Source organism: Pinus tabuliformis, chromosome 3_2 (genome assembly GCF_031772625.1).
Source record: "Pinus tabuliformis cultivar Carrire ecotype Pingquan chromosome 3_2, CPIR1, whole genome shotgun sequence".
Lineage (NCBI taxonomy): Eukaryota > Viridiplantae > Streptophyta > Pinopsida > Pinales > Pinaceae > Pinus > Pinus tabuliformis.
Genome location: NC_142302.1, coordinates 1,105,202,403 through 1,105,224,617, shown reverse-complemented (window position 1 = coordinate 1,105,224,617; position 22,215 = coordinate 1,105,202,403). Strand labels below are relative to the sequence as shown.

General features: G+C 37.0%; 1 protein-coding gene across 1 annotated transcript in view; it reads left to right on the top strand.

The window, feature by feature from the left end:
• LOC149184528 (uncharacterized) overlaps positions 1–22,215 on the top strand; it is a 322,500-nt gene that overhangs the window by 184,959 nt on the left and 115,326 nt on the right. Inside the window, exons 7-9 of the mRNA XM_089415361.1 lie at positions 14,336–14,488; positions 14,692–14,942; positions 15,082–15,151. Coding sequence (XP_089271487.1) covers positions 14,336–14,488; positions 14,692–14,942; positions 15,082–15,151 — 474 coding nt within the window. The remainder of the gene's footprint in view (positions 1–14,335; positions 14,489–14,691; positions 14,943–15,081; positions 15,152–22,215) is intronic.

Here is a 22,215-nt window from a genome sequence, read left to right as displayed (position 1 = left end):
GGAGAGGAGCTGGAGGGTTTCCGTCGAATTTGGGAGCGAATCCAAGTGGTTTTAGGAGAAATTCCAAGACAAGATCACCAATTTTGTCCATAAAAAAGGTATGTAGATTAATTTTTTTTGTTTTTTGCTTCTATAAAAACTTTGTTTTTCATTGTTTTAAAGAATTTTTTGTAATTTTTCATTGATTTGGGATGGGTAATTTGTTATGACTATGAGAACCAATTTTTTATTTTTATTTTCTCATTTTTTTTAAACATTGTTTATTTTTTTTGAATTTTCATTGTTTTTTGGCATTTGCCATTGGCATTTGGTTGGGTAACTTGGGTTTAGAAATTGGGATTTTGGAAATAATTAACTTGTAATTTTGTAAATGCTAAATTGTAATTTGTATTATGTAATCCTAAATTCCTATTTCCTAATCCTTATTTTTAATTTTTTCCATAGGTTTGCAAATTCAAAATTCAAAAACAAACATGCCAAGTAAATTGGATCATTTCTGGGAATATGGTGACCCTAAAACTCCGAATGATAGACAAAACTTGTATTGCAAGTTGTGTGGAAAGGAAATATTCGGGGGGGTGTACAGGTTGAAGTTCCACCTTGCACAAATCCCTGGACATGATGTGGGGCCCTGTCTAAATACAACTGCTGAAATTATCCAAAAAGCCATGAGAGCATTGGGAGAATTAGAGCACACTAGAGAGGCCAAAGAAGAACTCAAAAGGCAACTAAAAGGTCAGCTGAAGGAAGTGGGCCAAGTGGCACTGGTTCTACTGCAGCGTCAGTCAATCCGGTAGCTGCATCATCATATTTTGTTCCTCGAACCACACCTGGTTCACAACCAACTATTGGTTCAATGCTAAAAAGAACTGAAAAAGAACAAGCTGACAAGTTGATGACAAAACTTCTCCTCTGGAGTGATATTCCTTTCAGCATTATAAGGAATAATCCATTTTTCCAACCTACTGTTGATGCTATTGCCAGTGTTGGCCCGGGGTACAAAATCCCTTCTCTTCATGATTTCAGAGGCCGGCTTCTTCAAGATGAAAAGCGTGACTGCACCCAAAGATTGGAGGATTTTAGGGCATCATGGGCACAAACAGGATGCACTGTTATGTCAGATGGTTGGACTGACCAAAAGGGGGGAACGCTTATAAACTTCTTGGTTAGTTGTCCCAAGGGGACTATGTTTATCAAATCTATTGATGCAACTCATCAAATCAAAGATGCAAGAACTTTATGTGATTTGCTGGATGTGTTTATTTTGGAGGTGGGTGCAGAAAATGTTGTCCAAGTCATAACGGACAATGCTGCAAATTATGTTGCTGCTGGTAGAATGCTTATGGACAGGCATCCTACTTTATTTTGGACACCTTGTGCTGCCCATTGTATTGATTTGATGTTAGAGGACATAGGGAAAATTCCCTTTGTCAAAGAGGTTGTTGACTCATCAAAAAGCATCACAAAATTTATTTACAACCACACATCTGTGCTTAGCTTGATGAGAAAATGCACCAACAACAAAGAGTTGGTGCGCCCCGCCATTACACGGTTTGCGATGAGTTTCATATCTCTTCAATCCCTCTTGAATTCTATGTGGGATTTGAAGAGAATGTTTCTTTCAGAGGAGTGGCGTGCTTCGCCAATGAGCCGCAAACCAGAAGGAGAAGCCGTGTGCAGACTAGTTTCATACCAGGAAGACTTCTGGGCGGGAGTGCAGGAGGTGTGCGCTGTTACTGAACCTTTGGTAAAGGTCTTCTTCGGTTGGTTGATGGTGAGAAGCCCGTAATGGGCTATTTGTATGAAGCCATGGACAGGGCCAAAGAAGCCATTCGGTCCTACTATGATGATAAGGGAGATGATGGGTTTCAGAGACAACTCCTTCTATGGGCAGTCATTGATGAGCGATGGAACAACACACTCCATCGTCCCATTCATGCTGCTGGGCTTTTCCTGAACCCTGCATTTTCTTATGCATGTGGGTTTAATTTTGATGTTGAGGTCGTGGAAGGATTATTAACCTGTGTCCAGAAGATGGTGAGATCTCCAGAAGAACGTATGGAGATCTCTAGACAAATTGAGCAATATAAGTTGTCAGGTGGCACATTTGGCTTTGAGATGGCTGTCATTGATAGGACGATTAAAATGCCAGGTATTTTTTAGTTTGTACTTTGTAACTTTGTTTCAAATTTCATTGTCTCTTCAAATTCCATTTTTTTCTATGTTTATTTAAAATTTTATTTGTAATTTTGTTGTAGACGCATGGTGGAAGATGTATGGTGTCAGAGTACTCCTTTTGCAAAAGCTTGCCGTACGCATCCTCAGCCAAACATGCAGCTCCTCGGGATGTGAGCGCAATTGGAGTGTATTTGAAAAAATACACAACAAGAAGCGCAATAGGTTAACACTTAAACATTTAAAATATTGCAAATTTCCAAATAAATTTTTGAATTCATTAAAGTTTTAAACAATATTTTTTTTATAATATTAATTATTAATTATTATTTCATGAACTTTGTATAGGTTGGAGTCCCATAGACTTAATGACATGGTCTATGTCTACTACAATCTTCGATTGTGGGTGAGACAACTAGAGAAGACACCTGATACGGAAGCCATTTCATTGGATGGGATTGACACCACTGCTGAATGGAGGGTTGAGACCGAGAGGCCTCTCATGGATCCCACTGATGATTGGTTAGTGCAGGATGAGGGGGAGGAGGAGGGGGAGGAGGAGGAGCAGGAGGAGCAGGAGCAGGAGCAGGAGCAAGAGGAGGAGCAGGTGGAGGAGGAGGAGCAGGAGGAGGAGGTGACACCGCCTACCCGGGCTACCACTACCACCAGTAGAGGACGTGGTCTCCGTCCACCTCAGCCTCCTGTAGCTGCTACTACTAGTTCTTCAGCTTCTAGAGCACGTCAAACTCCACTGCCATTTCCACCAGCACAGGCACCAGCTTCTACATCTAGAGGGAAACAGAAATTTGTGCCATTTTCTCGCAAGAGGGCAGAGGAAATCAATAGGATTAGACTTTCATTTTATTGTATATGACATTATGACATGATGAGATACATTATCATATTTTTTGTTGATATTTTGAGGCTGAGTTGGGACTCAGGACTTACTATTCAGGACATGATTCAATGTTATGTGTGATTTTAGCGCTAGAAATGATATTAAACATCTTATATATTAGTTTTTTTATCATATTTATGTGTCAATGTATTTATTTTATGTTGTAGATGGTTTAGATATTAAAAAAATTGAAAAAAAATGAAAAAAAATGAATATTTTTGTGCCAAACGCTTTTTTTCCCGCTTTTTTTCCGCTTTTTTTCCTTTTTTCCGCTTTTAACGATTTTTTCCCGCTTTTTTCCCCGGCGCCGATTAAATCCCGATCGCGCTTTGTGCAACATTGCTGGTAACTATGATTAAGACTTGCAGAAGCGCTCAGAACTGTAAGCACCTGGCTTTTCTTTGAAACGCAGCAGATTCATAAATCCTTCCTAATTTCATACGGTCTGATCTTTTGAGGAGGAAGGAGGCCATGATCGATGTCTACAGATCTGTGAAGTGAATTATAGTACCATGGCACAATGGAAGAAAAATAAATGGGCAGAGTAGAGAGATATAGAGTTCAGAACGCATTACTGTCAACACACTGCAATGTAACTTTACAAAGAATTCGGCTATCAAATATCAGTTTAAGCCTTCGGGGTATGTATAAATCACTGAATATGAAATTAAAAAAAAAAAAAAATAGGAGAATTTTAAGATGCACCAAACTGCATTGATCAAAAATCAAGAGAGCCATGATCATACAACACGCTGAATAAAATAGGAAGCAAAAGATTTCAATAAGATGGTACAAAATACATTATTGACAGCCAACAACAAACTGTACCACTGTGTTCAATGAAGGAACCTTTGATATTAGAGGACTCTGTTCTATTTGAATCTTAAAATGCTCATATGAATGCAATACAGGGATCTGAAATGCGGGTATAACCATATATGTATACTGCATGCATTCAGCAGAGATAATGAGACTGATTTTAATTTAATAGACCGATTTCTTACCAGCCACGTACGGATCTTGAGGGTTTGATTCTTAGCCTATCCAAATTTCAACTCCTCTCACAATTTGATAAAAAAAAAAATTGGTTTCACAGTAAAGAATTCTTGTGGGTGCATAGTTACCAAACAGGATGACAAAGTCGGAAAAGCTAGAATTTTTATTCTTCTACAGGAAAAGAACCAGAAATTTTGGAATCAGGAAGCCCGCGCAAGAGGAAAGCCCAATTGGCAGAAATCGCTAGAATTGGTATTTTACACAAAACAAATCAGAAAATCTGGGATTCTCTCCGTTTAAGAAAGGGTATTTCCTCGGCAGGTTAGAAATGATCGGAGTGACAAGTGTGGAAACGATTATTTCCATGTGTCTGGGCAACGGTGGTCCGAGTGACAAGTGTGGAAACGATTATTTCCACGAGTCTGGGCAAGCGTGAGACGCGGATTCAATTTTATGGTTGACTAAAATTTCAGAATGATACCGTGAAAGGGATTTGTTTATAATTGAATTTCCAAATTAAGATTGATGACCACTCCACCGTTCGCACAATCTGAGTGTTTTTACAACAACGGCCCGACCGACTACAATTTAAAATATATTTTGAGAATAATGCAGCACTACAATATTAAACTTATTAAGGGAGATGAATACGACATCCAAACGTAATTAAATATCTGGGATGTATACGAGCCTAGTTGGAGTTTCACTAATTATTATATTCCAGTGTAGATTTTAATGTTTAATGTTTTTATTTATTTTTTATTATTTAAAATTGATATATAAATTTTAGTGAGATTATAATTTTTTTTCTATTTTATATATATATAAATATTTTATATATTAAGAAAAATATATAAATTAAATATCTATGAGATATTGTTCCGCTATAATTTAATATTTTATATGTTAAAAAAAAAAACCCATCCCCAGAAGGTTTCATGGATGCAGCAAGAAAAGTTGAGGAGAATTCCAAGGAGCTAATGGACGCCATACATGCACAACTCATTAAATATAAAAAGATGGTGATATAGAACCCCAAGGCCCTCTGGAAAGAGTTGAACGTTCAGTAAAATAACATGAAAATAACGGAACGCCCAAGCAATGGCTGTCCAGCATAAAAGCCTTGCGGGATATACGCCAAAAGGAAAAGAATTGATTTATTTGCAGCCACAGCCATATCTGTTTGACTCCATTCGCGCAATCTTTGCGTCCATTCGATGGAAGAGGAATCCAGGTCATTGTAGAAATAACTTTAACAATGTTCTCGATTGCATTCCAAGATTATCCTAATTTATATCGATTTTACCAAACAGCATCGTTTTTATGTCATGGGTTTGTCTCTTTGTCAATCTGTAGACAGTTTTGATGCCCTAGAAGGTGACAAACCTATAGCTCTAGAATTGGGGAAGGGTATAGAAAAGTAAATAAATGTGTAAAATTGTGGAAAACCTTACATTTTAAACGTGGAACAAGCTTTAGTTTAATTTACTGTGACAATCTCCTTCCTTACTCCAATATCAAAATATTAGTGGGGATGGCCAAATTCAGAGCGTGGTTTGAAAGTGTAGATGTCCAGGGAACAGGTCAAATCAATGCTTTCGACCTGAAGAAAGCTCTAGCTGCTGGCAATCTCCACTTCTCAGATTCGATTGCCCAACAGATGATAAGACAGAAATGGAATCATAAGCTTTACAAAATTTGTGGCTCTTAACAAGTTTCTCTCAAATGTACGTATCATTTTCAGCTTTCGTTGCCCTTTAAGAACTTCATCAGTAAATGTTAAACCACTTACAAGTTTTTGAAAATAAAATTTGTTGCAAAGGAAATGTATCATTTATGCCAGTCCTGTTTTAAAGGGGTTTTCTTACAAGAGTTCTCTTCTAATAGCCTGCTGTTCACAGTTCATTGGCAATGCTTACGGTAAACCTATAGTAAATCTGTAAACGAGAGCAACTTGAGATAAATACACTTTTTCAAAAAAAAAAAAAAAAAAAAAAAAACAACAACAACAACAACAACAACAAAATTTGTTGTCATAATCTTGGCTAACTTATATTCAAGTCTATTACAAGAAGTATAGGATCAACTAATGCAATATGTACTTAAAGAGTAGAAGGCCTCCTTTGATATAGGTGTGGGGAGAGCAATCCTAATCGATCATTTCCTAGAATAAAAGAAAGGAAATTACCAGCCATTTTGAATTAGTCCCGGAATCATTAAGTTATACAACAAGGGATTCGTGAACTCTGCACACTCCTGTATCTTCACACTTCAGAATTTTACCCCTGTTTATTCTCTAATGTGTACTGTCTATATTGTAGAACAAGAAGAATTTTACAGGATCCTCAGGATGCTCTTTTACTCAGATTTCATAGCTAATTCTGAAGCACTGAGATCACTTTCAGACTAAGCAATTTGGCTTGTAAGCTTTATTATAGTTTCTTATAGTCACCTGGGAGACTCAGGGTTCAAGGTAAACAGAGCACTTTTCGTTCAAGTAAAAGCCTGACCTGTCACTGAAAAACTAACATCCTTATTGCCAAAAGTTCTTAACATAGAGCTCTTGAAACATCAGTGTGCCCAAATACGGGTAGTTATTTTAAAAAAAAAAAATCCAGTTTGCGTTTTTGTTCCACATTAAAACTAATCTGTAAATTTTAAGACCCAGAAATTTTGAGGAATGAAAGATATTAGAACACAATCTGAACATTGTACTGTACAGTCTAAAATAAACATGTTTGGATTGGAGGAGAAAGGGATTGGCTGTCATGTACACACCCTGTGAATTGTCCTTGTTAAAGAAAAATTTCGCATTTCTTGAGTTAAAGCTATGAATATTTCTATTTGACACATCAAAACTATACCATCCATACCTCTCCATTTGAATTCTGTGTTATTAGGTCATGTACCTTCTATAGACAGACATATAATTGAATAAGCATAATACCTCCTATCAATACCATCATGGAATAGGTGACCACTATTCAATATAGAGAAATCTTCAATGACATTTCTTCAATTTTGCAATGGTAAAAACCATTTGTGACAGAGCAGTCATGCAATTTACAGGCTCCTCCTAATATTCTTCATAACATCTAAGCGTTTTTGTCAATGTAAAATATTACTGACTGCCAGTATAGATTTTGAAACAATAAATTTTGATCTGTTTGCTTCGAAAGACAGATTCAATAGATTTTCAGTCTGCTTAGAAATCACTCTGATTCAGAATATTCTCCTTGGCAGCTTCCATCTTTGCCTAATTACCGATACCCCTACATAAATAGGCAGCATCAAAAAAAAAAATTCTGTCTTCTGAGGTAGAGTGACACCCCTTTTTAAAAATTACGAATTCTCTTTGTTCTTATTCTCATTAATAGAGAACATGAACATAGCTTACCCAACCAGAATGCAATTGTACTCCATTTTTAATATAATATTGATGGATAGTTCCTCTTCAACTAAAAACTCTTACCACTATAGTTACCTTTGGATACCAGTCAACTCCTCACTTCTGTTAATGGAAATCTAGATATTCCACTCTTATAGTAAATTTCCATTGGAAAAGGCACTTGTGCAAGATCTCTATTCTCATCATGTTAATAAACATATAACTGTACTATATTATGGATCTACTACTATTTCTAGTTTTTCTATTATTTACCACTCCAGATATGCAAATACGATCAGAAAAGCTGAGAAGAAGCGTATTTAGATGATAGCCTAGTTCTTTCTTATGTAAGCAATGACTTAACCCAGGATAATGATTATGATATAAAATTTTACTCTCGAAAAGAAGCAAAAGAAAATTATAAATTGTCGGTTGATGTCCTACTACTGCTGCCTCCTTGATGTCCTTTCCAAGGTTTTCAATGATGAAGTTTTCCTTCACATCGTGTACTCGGAGTCATCTCAATGTTATTATTCGTTCACTACATCAACATCATTGGACTTTCGCAACTAACAGCTATACTTATGTTTAGCGTTAAACATATAGGAATGAAAGCCGTAAATTTCATGCACGATCAATACACGAAAGAATGATTTCCAATTATTATGCTTAACGTTGCTGGTGCATGGATACTTATATATATCATGACTTATGTTAAGGATGTGATATTTATAATTATAATTTTATTTTTATTTTACATATCAACATGAATGATGAGATGGAAATAAAATAATGAATACACTTGACTACTAGATGTGAAAATGAACTTACAAATATATTGGCTAGATATAGCCAAGTATGTCATATGAACTCAAAAATCAATATCATAGATGAGAGTTTATTAAAATGCATAGAAAATCGTTATCTGAATACAATTGATTTTGAATATATTGATGCATATGTTATAATTTGTGGGCAAGTGTTTACATTGCAGATAGTATCATTACCAAACCGACTTCGTGATGACAAAACTCCAAGAACAATTGAAGCTCAAAGAGATTCCATGATAGGGTATTAACCCTGATTCTACTGGGAGGGGTGGAGGTGTTGCCCACCGTTTATCCTCTAAAACCTGGGGTCATGGGAGGATTGTGCGAGTCACGCTCCCCTAGACGTGTGATGATGATTGCCGGATGCCTACTGGGAAATCAGGTCGATATAGTCGACGCTGCCATCCTTAGAGTTTATGCATGGTTAGGTCAGTATAGCTGACGCCATGGCATACTCCAGTAGAGGACGGATAGGATGGGAGTGGAAGAGATTAGGAAGGATAGGATGATTTTAGAATAGCTTGGGAACCTGGTTTGGGCAAGGCATGACCATTAAAATTAGAAATCTATCAGCGGTCAAAATCACAAATTTTAAAGTGTCCTCACGATCATAAATGAAAATTCAATCACATAATACAATCCTTACATACCCTAAAGGAATTATCAATATACTTTATAAACCCTTAACTTCGGGACGAAGTTCTTTTGAAGGAGGGGTGTATGTAACAACCCATCTCGAATCACGAACAACATAGTAGTATTAGCATGCATGTGAGGCATGCATATGATAGCTACATATGCATGCATCATATACATTGCACTAGTATATATACATATATATATACATTGACTTTATATCGACTATTCATGGAGAATGTCTAAATATAAGATAAATGAATTAATTATCAAAGGTATAAATTAAATACCTAATTCTCGTAAATAGAAGAAATATACACTCAGTAAGAAATATAGTTGAGTTTATTCATATGTTTACATAAATAACCCAAAATGTGTACTAATAAAACTAAACCCATAAACCTTATGATTAAACTTGACATTTTATAAAAACATAAAGTAATATGTAATATTTAAAATCATTATGGTCTTATATTATTTAATGAATTAAAGTACCAACTATCATACTTAATGTGACACCATTCGATATTGTGAAGATCTGATTCTATTAAAGGCAAAATATCCTGACAAAGTAGTCACCGCCTATCAAAATCTTATCCTTTCATAAGGCGGTGAACAGATGCGTAGAGGGGGAGGGACCTCTGCTACTTAAAGGGAGGAAGGAGGATTTTAAAAGGGGGGGGGAAGAAATATACAGAGGGTGCAGAATGATAAATCTGTTGGAGGTGAGCCAGAGGCTAGACTTGGGCACTAAAAATGGGAAAGTCTTCAACTGTTCCTGGAGTTTTGGGCACGGGGGCCAGTGGACTTCTATTTCGAAGTTCTCTGGATCTGGGAACCGCAGAGGTTGATCCCAGATAGGCAGGGAGGAATAAGTTGGTTTGGTAATGGAATCAGAAAACTTGGAGCACTGTGATCAACAGCAAACTGGAGAATCAGACATGAGAATCAGGTACGCAGATGCATTTAATTTGATAGAATTTTTGTAGAAAAAAATCTGTCAATCTAATATAAATTAAATATCAATCTTTACATTTGATTGAATTGAAATATCAGTTATTACAGGCAGGGTTTGTTGAGGAAATTGAGTGAGTGATCAGAGTTGCAGCTGAGGGGCAGTGAATACATAGTAGAGAAGCAGAGTTAGTACCAGGAGGATCAACGCAGAAGCCGAGAGAGGTTGACACAAAGCCCGCTAGAGGCTACGCAGAGGCAGCGAGAGGCCACACAGAGGTAGCCAGGAGCTGCGTAGAGCCAAAGAGGGCCAACGTGTGAGATGCAGAGGTTGACGCAGAGCCCAGAGAGGCTGATGCTGGGCCAGAGAGGTTGACGCTGGGCCAGAGAGGTTGACGCAGGGCCTAGAGGCAGCGCTGGGAGATTTTTCGTGGGATAGACTGGGAGCTGAAGAGTCGGATAGGGTGACACAGTCCCTATTAGAGTGACGCGGAGCAGCAGAAGCTGCATTGTTGCTATGAGATCATTCATCCGGTGATTTAGCCAGAATATTTGTCTCCGACTGATAGGTACTACTGCCGAGGGCATTCTCTGTTGGGTGAGCGATTTCTGGCATCCAGGTTGTATTATGAAACTACATAATAATAAAACCCTCTGAATAGCTACACCGGTTTTCCTGCATTGGGTTTTTCCGGGGACATTAGTCCAAAAACAACAATGTCACTTGTGTGCTTGTTTTTCCTTCAGTTGATGATCTGTATGTGTTGATACTGTACTTGTATTTATTTTCAGTATTTACATGGTAAATAGCTTGTTAAGTAATTGAACAAGTAGGAAGAAATAAATTAGATAGTACATGAAGAATTTCTAACGGGTTAAACTTAGAAATTCCAACACAGGTTGGTGTTGTTGATTGTTGAACTCCTTTGTCATGGCCTTAGCAATTATGTACCCTTCACTCAAGTCAAAATCATTGATCAGGCATGTTAAGCTTTCTCTACCATCTTATAAGGCTCGGATTAAGCTGTTTGATCAAAATTATTCAATGTTGAATAATATCCCCATAGAATTGGAGTAGAGGCAAAGGCTAGCCAAGAGAAGAGGAATCTAGATTCTAGATGGTTGATGCCGGAGTAACTAATCATTGATGTACAATGGATGCCATATCTATCTTTATTTATGTAAAAATATGTATGTTTTCATATCTTCTACAACTAATTTGGTATTTTGGATGTTTTTTTAACATAAATGCAATATATATATGTATATATATATATATATATATATATATATATATGTATATATGTATATATATATCTATGTATATATATATATATGTGTGTGTATATATATATATATATATATATATACATACATATATATAGTAGACGCTTCCAAGAGGCTTCGCTTCCTAGATTTTTGGGAAATGACGCTTCTGCGTCCTCGCTTCCAAAAAATGTCCCCACTTTGTGCAACATTGACTTAGCTGATACCCATATTGAATGTAGCTCTCCCAAATACAATTGAGATGGGGTGTATGGACACTTGGCTTGAATATAAGTTGGCCTTGACCAAGATACAAAAGTGAATGGGTTTATAGATACCCAACTTAAAATAGGGTCAGCCCTATAGACAACATTTCCCCTTAATCTAAACAGGAGATCTTGGAGAGAAGGCATTACATCACAACCTCCACAATTGACACCCTATGACAACAACCTCATTTGGTTGTGCTCATCAGCAAACCCCTTGAATGTAGTTGAAATATGCAAGGTTAGTGCCACTTGATAGTCATTACCGTAATCCATGCAACTGAAAGGCACATGATCGAATATATATCCAGCAGTGTTGTTGGGTCCTCAAGTTGGTACCAGTGAAAATTTATTATACCTTATGGCAGTGCAATCAATATGATTATAATATCAGTATGGAGGTATGACTAATACAAGCCTATGATAACCAGTTTTAAGCTAAGTTACCAGAAACGCCTGGAGAATTTGCCGGAATCGCAGATCCCCGTTTCTGAAACGGAAATGGATATGATCCTTGTCCGAAATGCTGTAAAGTTTTTGTGCCATTTCAAAAAATCGGAAACTTTGGATTTGGAATTGGATACGTTTCCAAGGGTTTTTAATATTTTTGGATCCGTTCAGGAAAATCGTGATTGGAATCCACTCTTAAAATGTTAAAACGGATGAAAATTTGTTCAAAAATTTATACCAACAGAGAAAGATAGATGTTCAAAAATACAGACATAAGGGTTTGATGAATGTCTTCATAAAGAAATTTATTTGAGTGATTAATTTTCAGTTTCGTTAAGGTTTTGTTAATTGTCATTGATTTTTCTTTTGATTTCATAAATCCCTCCAATATAACAGATCTTCTTTAGCCAATCTTTTCCCTGCATATAGTCAAGAGACCAAGTTGACATTGAGAAGATTGAAATGTTCAAATAGGTCTTGACAGAATATCCCAATGATCCCATGGGTTTCTTAATTGTCATGCAAGGAAGATAGATACCATCTGCCATGCATGACACGTTCTTTCAAGGAGTTGGATCTGAAAGCACAAAGGTTGTAGCATTTTTGATTACATAACTAATGATGATGATAATATGTTGAATGTTATAATAAACGCTAATGATGATGACAATGTTTATGCTGAATTGATGATGATGATTTATTTAGGTTGAATTCATGATGGTGATCATGTATTTTTAGATATAGAATCTAGATTCTAAAAGAAGAATGGTAATATGAAATTTTTATTTTGTTATATATATATATATATTTTGTTTCCTTGCCGTATCATATCCGGATTTTTTGAAAATTTGTCGTATTCGTTTCAAACCCCATATCCGTTTCAGTGCAACTTAGGTTTTAAGGTCAAAACTAATGTTCATAATGATGCATTTATGAAAACACTCCTTTCTTCTTAAAGAGGAGGCTAATAAATTGCAATAATATTCCGTTGTTCTAATTCAAAAATAAATGTAACCGATGTAGTCGTTCCTCAATAAGATGCAGATGGATGTATGATTGTAAGTTATATTAGAGGAAAGTTGGAAACATTTGTCTATGTTGATGCATAGATCTTTTTGCGATACCCCAAAATCATGGCTTTTATGGCATTCGTTTGATTATATACATGAAAGTTAAGGCCAGTCAAAGACACAGGCTCAAATTGCTAAATCAGCTTTTGGATTTCTTTCAAAATGGAGGAGAATTGGACTTTATAACCATATGTACATTGTATACCTTGCAAAACAATTGATAGGGGTAATGGTTGATAAAAAATGTTTGTTTCTGAAATTAAAAGCTCACCAAAGAAGTCTTTCACTGAATCTGGTATCGAGTGATTCATGTTCCCAATTAATCTAACATTGGATCAGTGCATATTAGAGTTCCAAATTGAAGGACAATTGGACTTTATCACCATATGTATATCTTGTAAAACAAGCAATAGGGGTAGCGGTTGATTAAAAATGTTTGTACCTGAAACTGAAAACCCATCAAAGAAGTCTTTTACTGAATCTGCGATTGAGTGATCCATGTGCTAATTATTCTAACATCGGATTAGTTGGATCCTTGCTGGAATTGGCCTTTTCCCAAGAACTCAACTGCAATATATTATTTAGTTATATGATTGTAGTTAAGTTATTTAGATTTTCTGTATCTTTGCAGACCTCCAGGCTCCAACTATAAACTGTTACATTTTCTTTCTTGTCCAGTACTACCACACCTCATCCATTTTCTTTTCATCAATTTGCTGCTTTCATTACTCTGATAATTACCGCACTCATCTATCTGATATCCCACAATTTATGGTGCTTTCTGTATTGCTGGACTGCCGGAGCATTTTAGCTTGTATTTTCTTACAATGGATTCTTTTTCTTTCACTGTATTTATTTTGAACAAATTGATCTTATATTACATTAAATTTTCTTAAAGGTTATGCGAAAATTACATAAGGAGGCTACTGTCATGTAAACATAAGTCCCTTGCTGAATGTAGGGAAGAATAGTGAGTTACACAAGGATGCTGTTTCTATTTATTGAATAATTTTTATTTATTCCCTCTGCAATCATTAACTATATAGCTCCACGCTCAAGTATTTATACATTTTAATTGTATAGTGTATACGCTGACTGGCATGTTCTTAAAGAAGAAAATAGAGCAAGTATGTGCTAGGCATATAAATTTTTCCTCTATTCACTTACGCACAATCTATGTTGCCAGTTTATAGTGTTTGACATTTTGAATGGACATAATAATTATGTTGCAAGGTGCTTATTGGAATTTTGAATTATGTCTACACATTATCATAATGCACAAGTTGGGTCAGAGTCCCTAGCATGTATTTTGAGATTCTATTGCTTTATTAAACTGAGTATCTCTTTACAACCTTCATACATTGTCTTCTGCCACTATGTAACTGTTCATTGTATTTCATGTGAAGCAAGTGGATGATAAGATTGATGAAGCACTAAACCTTCTTAGCGCAAAAAACTCAGAAGGTGTATCACATGCATTGCATCTAGTAAACGCCGCTCTTTCCATCTGCCCCCATTCTGAAAAATGGCTTGAATTAAAGGCTCAGGCTCTTTTATCAGTAAGTGAATTGTGCCTATTGTTTGTCTGGCAGCTGGCTTGTAGTCAAGCAGATAGTATTTTCAATTTTGTGAAAGTGTTCTTTTGTTTCAGTGAGACAATTACAATTGTTTGTTTACTGGACCTTTTTTAATGTTGATTCCCCATACAATTTACATGCATTGTTGATAATTTTCTATTCCTGGTCTGTTCCACTCCGTTTAGTTGTGTAAGTACGAGGAGGTGATACAAGCTTGTGAAGAGGGCTTGGCTTCTGTAGATCAGAATCATTATTGTGAAAAAAGGGGCAGTGAAAATAAAACGTGTAAGGACAAAGTGTATGGAGGCCATTGCAATTGTCCCATAAAGTTATCGTTCTGGCAAATGAGTGGAAAGGCAAAATTCTATTTGGGTAGACTTGAAGAAGCACTTGGTTCACTCTTAAAGCATGAGGAAGCAATTGCTGCAGTTGTAATGTAAGATATGTACAAGTTGCAATTTTGGAATTCAATTGGAATTTGCTTGCTTTCTAACATTCAAATTTGTTAATTGTTGAATTGGGAAAGAATTGTTGTCATAGTCATTATTTATAAGTTTATAAGAGTTTGGCTGTAGGTCTTGCAAAGGGCGAGTGGAATCATTAGCACCATTGATAGCTACCATCCGTAATCTCTTGCATCATAAGGTATTATCTTGTTCTTTCCATTCTCTATAGTAAAATGTTACACAGGTCAATGTTCTTTTGTATAACTTGGAATGTTCATGCAAGAGAATTAAAGATTAGACATACTGTTTCCTTTCCAAATGCTATTCTTTCTATGGTTAAATTTGAAACAACGTTAGAAAATAATAAAAATGCAATCTATAGAATAGTATGTGCAGATAAATCCAGTCTTCTAGAATGCAGTTGAATAACAAATTGACTAGTTTGTCATTAACGATCTAGTTTTGAATTGTTCATTGATATTCTCAATTAGCTGTAGTCCTAGTTTGTCATTAACGATCTAGTTTTGAATTGTTTATTGATATTCTCAATTAGCTGTTGTCCTTGAGATCTCATTTAGGAAACATCTGTGGCTGGTTTTTATAACTGATACTCCATCAGAGAAAAAATATCTATTTCAGGAAATGGCATTAGGCAATCTATTAAAACTATACAGGGAAATTTGTAATTAACACAACTAATTAATACAACATTTAAAATGGGGCAAGTCTTGAAGCTCTTTGGGTATTCTATTCATAATTTAGAAATGACATGTAAGAGTCCACAAAATGAACATGAACATATTGTCCCTTAATGAGGTACCTATTAAAGCATTAGTTAAGTATCAATGCTAAGATCCGGTGAAGGTTAGGGCATGCTAAATTATGGACTATGATAAAAGTCACATACATAGTTTATGTGTGTGTGAGCTTTCACTGATCTTATGTGATTAGAAGTCAAACATGTGGCTATGCCTAGTCCATTGTAGAGTGAGAACCCATCCTGACCCAGGGGGACACAGTCCATGTGTTTCCCCTTCCCCAGAAATTTTGGGGATGCAACGAGAAATTCTCCATTAGGAAGGGGGCGCCCTTCAGGATGTGCAGAACATACCCCATGAAACTGAGATGTTTCCCACCGAAAATGGAAAGGTCTCGTAGACATCCATAGATGGTTTCGGGAACATCTGGATAACCCTATTGAAAGCAACATTCTTGTGGCACTGCTTATCCCGGAAAAATATTCACTTATTGGTTCAACATTCAGACCATGACAGATATTATCTATGCAGTGTGTGCTGCAATACTATGTGGCATGTTTATATTGGCGGATAATTGCAACAATGGTTTCGAGGAATGAGCATTAAAGTATAACAAAGAGTTTTTAACTTGTGAGTGTTGACTTGCTTGACAACTTGTTGCTGAAATCAAAGGGGAGAAGTGTTAGTTGAAACTGAGATGTTTCCCACCGAAAATGGGAAGGTCTGGTAGACATCCATAGATGGTTTTGGGGACATCTGGATAACCCTATTGAAAGCAACATTCTTGTGGCACTGCTTATCCCGGAAAAATATTCACTCATTGGTTCAACATTCAGACCATGACAGATATTATCTATGCAGTGTGTGCTGCAATACTATGTGGCATGTTTATGTTGGTGGATAATTGCAACAATGGTTGCGACTAAGTTACCAAGATTTGGATATGGATACGGATACGGATTTGGATACAGCCAGGATTCGGAAACGGCAAGGAAACGACAAGTACAATTAATATAAATATATTTTTATAATAAAATTTTTGATATTAATGTCCAAATTTATTGTGAGCACTACCTATCAACAACAATAGAGTTTATATTATTATTACCCAATTTTAAAGTCATGGCTAAGCTAGACACCAAATTGGTGTATGAGACCCCCTTGTTTGTGGGACAAGGGACCCACCTCTACACAGCGATTTGAATGCTAAGTCTACGAAGGCATACATACTCTACCCCTCTAGTTTTGAACCTGTGACTTCATAGGAGGAAACATATGCTCTTAACCATCAGGCCCACTCAAGCTGTGTTGTGTTGATGAATTTCATGAAGAAACATACAATACTTCATAATTGAAGTTACATTAATTATTTTATAAAAAATAAATTATTAACTATAATATATTACAAAACTATTTAAATGATAAACAATAATAATTTAATACACATATTAAATTATGTGAATTAAATAATAAGCTTATAATATATAAAAGTTTAATATAAAATATAATGTACAAATTTTAAAACTTGTACCTAACAAATTTGATATATTTTAATTTATAATATATATGGAGAATAAAATAACAATTTTTTTATTTTATTTTTTTATTTATTTTTTATTTTTTTATTATTTTGAATAATTAATTTATAATATATATACACCAAAATTACTTTATAAAATTATAACATTTCTAAACTAATATAAATAAAGTATAACATATTTAATTTTTTTTAATTAAATTAATGTAAATAAAATATAGCATAGCTATAAAAGTATAATTAAATTAATATAAATAATATTATAATTAAATTATAATATTATAACATATCTAAAATATATACACCATGTGACTATACTAGTTCTTTTATAACATTTCTAAACTAATGTTAATAAAATATAACAGATTTATAAAGTTATTATTAAATTAATGTAAATAAAATATAACATATTTATAATTAAATTAATATTATAACTATATGTAACTATATGAGTTCAAATGTGCGAAACTACATATGCCCTACCGATAAATAAAATCCTAGTATCAGCGTCATACTACCAAGTCTCGGCATCATATTACCAAGTCTTTAGATCCCAAAACCAATGATATTAATACCAGTCGCATCATCTTAGCCGTCTTATTCGCTGCACGTGCACGTATTGTCTGAGCTTCCAGCGAGCAACTATCTGGGTTAGAGCATTGTCGACTACTAGCAAACTGCCAGGTCAAGTTATTACCAACATATTTTTACTCATTAAAAGACTGTTTTCTAGTGTATCCAAGTGAATCCGGATCTGAATCTGTTTATGATCTAGGGATCCGCGAATCCATTTCCCAGGGTGGATGGATCCGGTAACATAGGGTTTCGAGGAATGAGCATTAAAGTATAACAAAGAGCTTTTAACTTGTGAATGTTGACTTGCTTGAAAACTTGTTGCTGAAATCAAAGGGGAGAAGTGTTAGTTTATCTAAGCGTAGCCAAATGATTAATGTGTCAATAAATTTTTATATGCAGAAATTTTCAAATTTATTTTTTACCGAAAACCCAGAAAAAAATAGATTTGAAATCTATGCACAATTAACACACCTGAGCTTCTAACAAAATATGCACAACAAAACAAGAAATCCAAGCACATAAACTTTTACACAACTTTTACTTTGGAAAACCCTAGAGTGGGGAAAAACCAGCAAGGAGTAACTTTATTAGGCTTCAAAGAATAAATCAGGAAAATATTACAACTTATCAAGAGAATTTACAGCCAAGAACAACCCTAGAAAACAACCCCTCTCCTTTGCACAGTACGACCCAACGAACAACCTCTCCCTTTGTAGCGTATGGCCCCTTTGTCTTCAGTGAACTCGGCCTAGGACACGACATCTCCTCCAACAGAGAGCTAGGCCCTAAAGACTCGACCTCCCTTTTCTGCAAACTTGTCTTGGGCACGACCCCTCTCTTCAATAGAAGACGACTTGAACGCAACCCCTCTATCCTTGCAAGCTCTGTCTCTTCTCCTCAGCTGCTCGACCTTCCTACCTCTCACCCAAATCGACCCTCTTCTCTCTCACTCGATGTGATCACCAAGTCGTGTCCTTCACCCACTCATTCCAACAATTTATAATTTCTCTCATAACCTTATTTCCTCCTTGAGATCTTCATAGAAAAGATCAAAGGCCAAAATTTGATCTTATCATTTTATTTTGATCCAGTCAAAAGAATGTGAAAATTCCTAAGCCAGAATCCCTACCATAGCAAACTGATGTTACATCTCCTACTTGTTTAAATCATGCAAGTTATTTATTGTGTTCTACTGTCTACGGTAAATATCGAAGCAAATACATCTGCATCCTTCACTTAATTTACATATATGTGGAAACAAAATACTAAGCAAGGAAAAAAAATACAATACATAGGATAGTTATTTTTGGACAAATAGTCCCGAAAAACACCCAATGCGGGAAAACCGGTGCAACAACTCTGAGGGTTTTATTACTATGCAGGAGAAATTTTGAGTACAATTCTAGGATGCTTAACCAACAATCTGATACAGAGAAAATACTGAACAAAAGATTGGTGAAATGATCTCACCCTGTCACTACAGAATCAATGACTGATCCTGCTGCTTTGGAGGCTCTGTGTCACCCTCTTCGTGGCTTCTGCGTAAAATTGTGTCACCTTGGGCAACTTCTGCGTCACCCCTCTTGGGTATTAAGCCGCCTCTCCTTTGGATCCTCTACTGGTTGAGAAATTGACCTTCTGCCTCCCAGACTCGCACCCTGGCTTCCGCCAACTGAATTTGACTTTCCTCAACAAGAACTCGACTTCTCCTCAATGACTGTGCTGCCTTTGCGTCAGCACTGCGTAGGCTAGCGTCAGCCTTCCTCTGGACGTCTTTCTGTTCTCTATCTACCTAGTACTCTCCGGAAATTCCTTCTCCTGGATTCTCACTGCCCCTCTGCTGCAAGATCTCCTCAATCGATTTTCCTCTGGAGAACTTCTTACTTCCGAAAATCGATTTTCTCAATCTCTCTGTGTGTTTTACAAATGACCCTCAAGCCCCTTCTTATATCTTCCTGTTGGACAACCAACGACCTAGATTAAAACATAATCAAAGGCTCAGATCATTTTCGCTTGATCCGTGGCTTTTTCTAGAAGTTTCACCCCTGATTAGATGAATACCCATTAATATTTTAATTTTCCTAAGTTTAGACTTTGGAACCCCATTAAAAATATTAATTATTTTAATAAAATCACTTATGGGTGGAATTTTCCAAAATGCTTCCTGGGTTCTTTGGAATTCCTATGCCCAAGTCTCCGTGCAAAATTTGAGGCTTAGAGCACATTCGATGCTACCCCAAATCAACACTGCCTCTTAGCGATGAATGTGCTCTAGTAATACACTGCCTCTCTGCATACTTCTCTAACTCTGAAGCATCGTCTTTGCTCTGCTGATGTCTGACCTGCTGTCCACCAACTACTGCACTGCCGATGTATCACCTTCTGTCCACCAATCACTGCGCTACTGCTGCTACCAGACTGCTGCCTTTGACACTCCCACTGTCAATGCTACATCTGTACTGCAGCTCCCTCTGCATTTGTGTTGCTTCTGGTCCTGCCACCCAACAATGCATTTGCACTGCAACTCTCTCTCAAATGCTGCTAACACTGGCACTGCTAACACTGCATCCGTACTGCAACTCAGTTGCTGAGAGAAGTAACTGAAAACACCAAAAACTGGACAAGTATCAAGTGGATACTCCTCAGTGTTGAAATCGTGACTGCTGTTAGTCCCACTCTGCCTCTGAAGCCACTACACAATTGAAGCTCTGCACTGTGCGTCCTCGCATTGTTGCCTCTCTGCTCTGTTGTGCTTAGTCTCTGGCTCTCCTAGCCACTGCATTTGTCGAATCAACACTCCATGGCACCAACTGAAACTCCACCATCCTACTACTCCTGATCATGGGCTCCTGTAGCAAGCTGACGATCTAAGAGGTGGGCTCTTCAAGGATCCCGCCCATCTACAGTCCTCCTGACTACAACTCTATATTAGCCCACCTCCCTCTTGGAGGTATCTCGGTTGTCATGGCGAACTCCTCCTCGTCGATCTTCGCGGCTGCAACCTTGGGATCATGCTTCTCATCCTTGTCTTTTTTCTTCAAAGGACATTGTGATGCATAGTGGCCCATCTCGCCACATCTGAAGCACTTCACCTTGGAGACATCCTTCTTTTGTCTTTGTTGCCCCTGTTGTCCCTTCAATGCAAGGGTTGCATTATCCTCTTCCTCCACTTTGGGCTTCGACCCACTGCTGCTGCTGCTCCCATCAAGTTTGACCTTGAGCAGGTCTCTCCTCAGCTCTTCTTGTTTCAGAGCTGCCCACATCTCGTCCAATTTGGAAATGCCGCTCTGCCTAGGATACTCTGGACAAAGATCTGCCAATCATCCGAGACGGAATTTAGAGTTAGTCTAACTAACTCTGAACCTTGAGGTGTATGTCCTGCAATTGAGAGCTCATCACAGGTTTCCTTCAGTTTCGGGAGGAATGGATCCACATGTTCTCCCTTCTGCATCTGTGCAGATCTCAACTTCTGCTCTAAGTACATCTTCCGCTGCTCGGAAGATCCCTGATACAATGTGGAAAAGGCATCCCACATCTCCTTAGCTATCCCTTTGCTTGCAACGTGGCACACCACGTGATCCTCGACTCAATTCAGGATCATCCTCTTCGCCTTAGCCATCTCAGCTCTGTACTTCTTCAGTGGATCTGCGTCCGCTGGGACAACTACAACATTATCAACATACATCTTGAGGGCATGCTCGTCTAGACGAAAGGCCATCCTAGCCTTCTAGATGGCATAGTTGGAAGCCCCATCTAACTTGACCTGATCCCTCAAGCCACTGGTTGCCATCTCCTCCGAAATTTGTCGAACAACTCCCTCTTACTCCTTACTGCTTAGCTCCTAGGCTGCCTTACGCATTCCTTGATGGAGCTGGTAAGCTGCTGCTCCTCTGCTGCTCAACAATTGAGAAATGCTGATTTCCTTAGCAAGAAATCACTAAGGAAGTATTCCCTCACTATGCTCTTCTTCTTTCCTCTGACTATTTTCAGCTCGACGAAACTGCTCACTGAAAAATCTGCGTCCCATCAATAGCTACTTATGCTGAGGCTCAGCGCTGCTCCTTCTGCCACGACAAAATTTGAACTGGAAGCTCTTTGTCTTCGTTAACTCACTTAGAGCGAGACTACCTCAAATTTTCGGCCCTTAGACTAGAACTGCACAAACCCTTTGGGATTTCGACTTGCTGCCTCCTGCAACTTTTCGATTTCCCCTTCTGCTCAATGCTGGGGTTTCTGGTTCTGCTCTTCTTGTCTCACCTGCACTAGCTCTGATACCATGTGAAAATTCCTAAGTTGGAATCCCTATTGCAGCAAACTGATGTTACTTCTCCTACTTGTTTAAATCATGCAAGTTATTTACTGTGTTCTACGGTAAATATCGAAGAAAATACA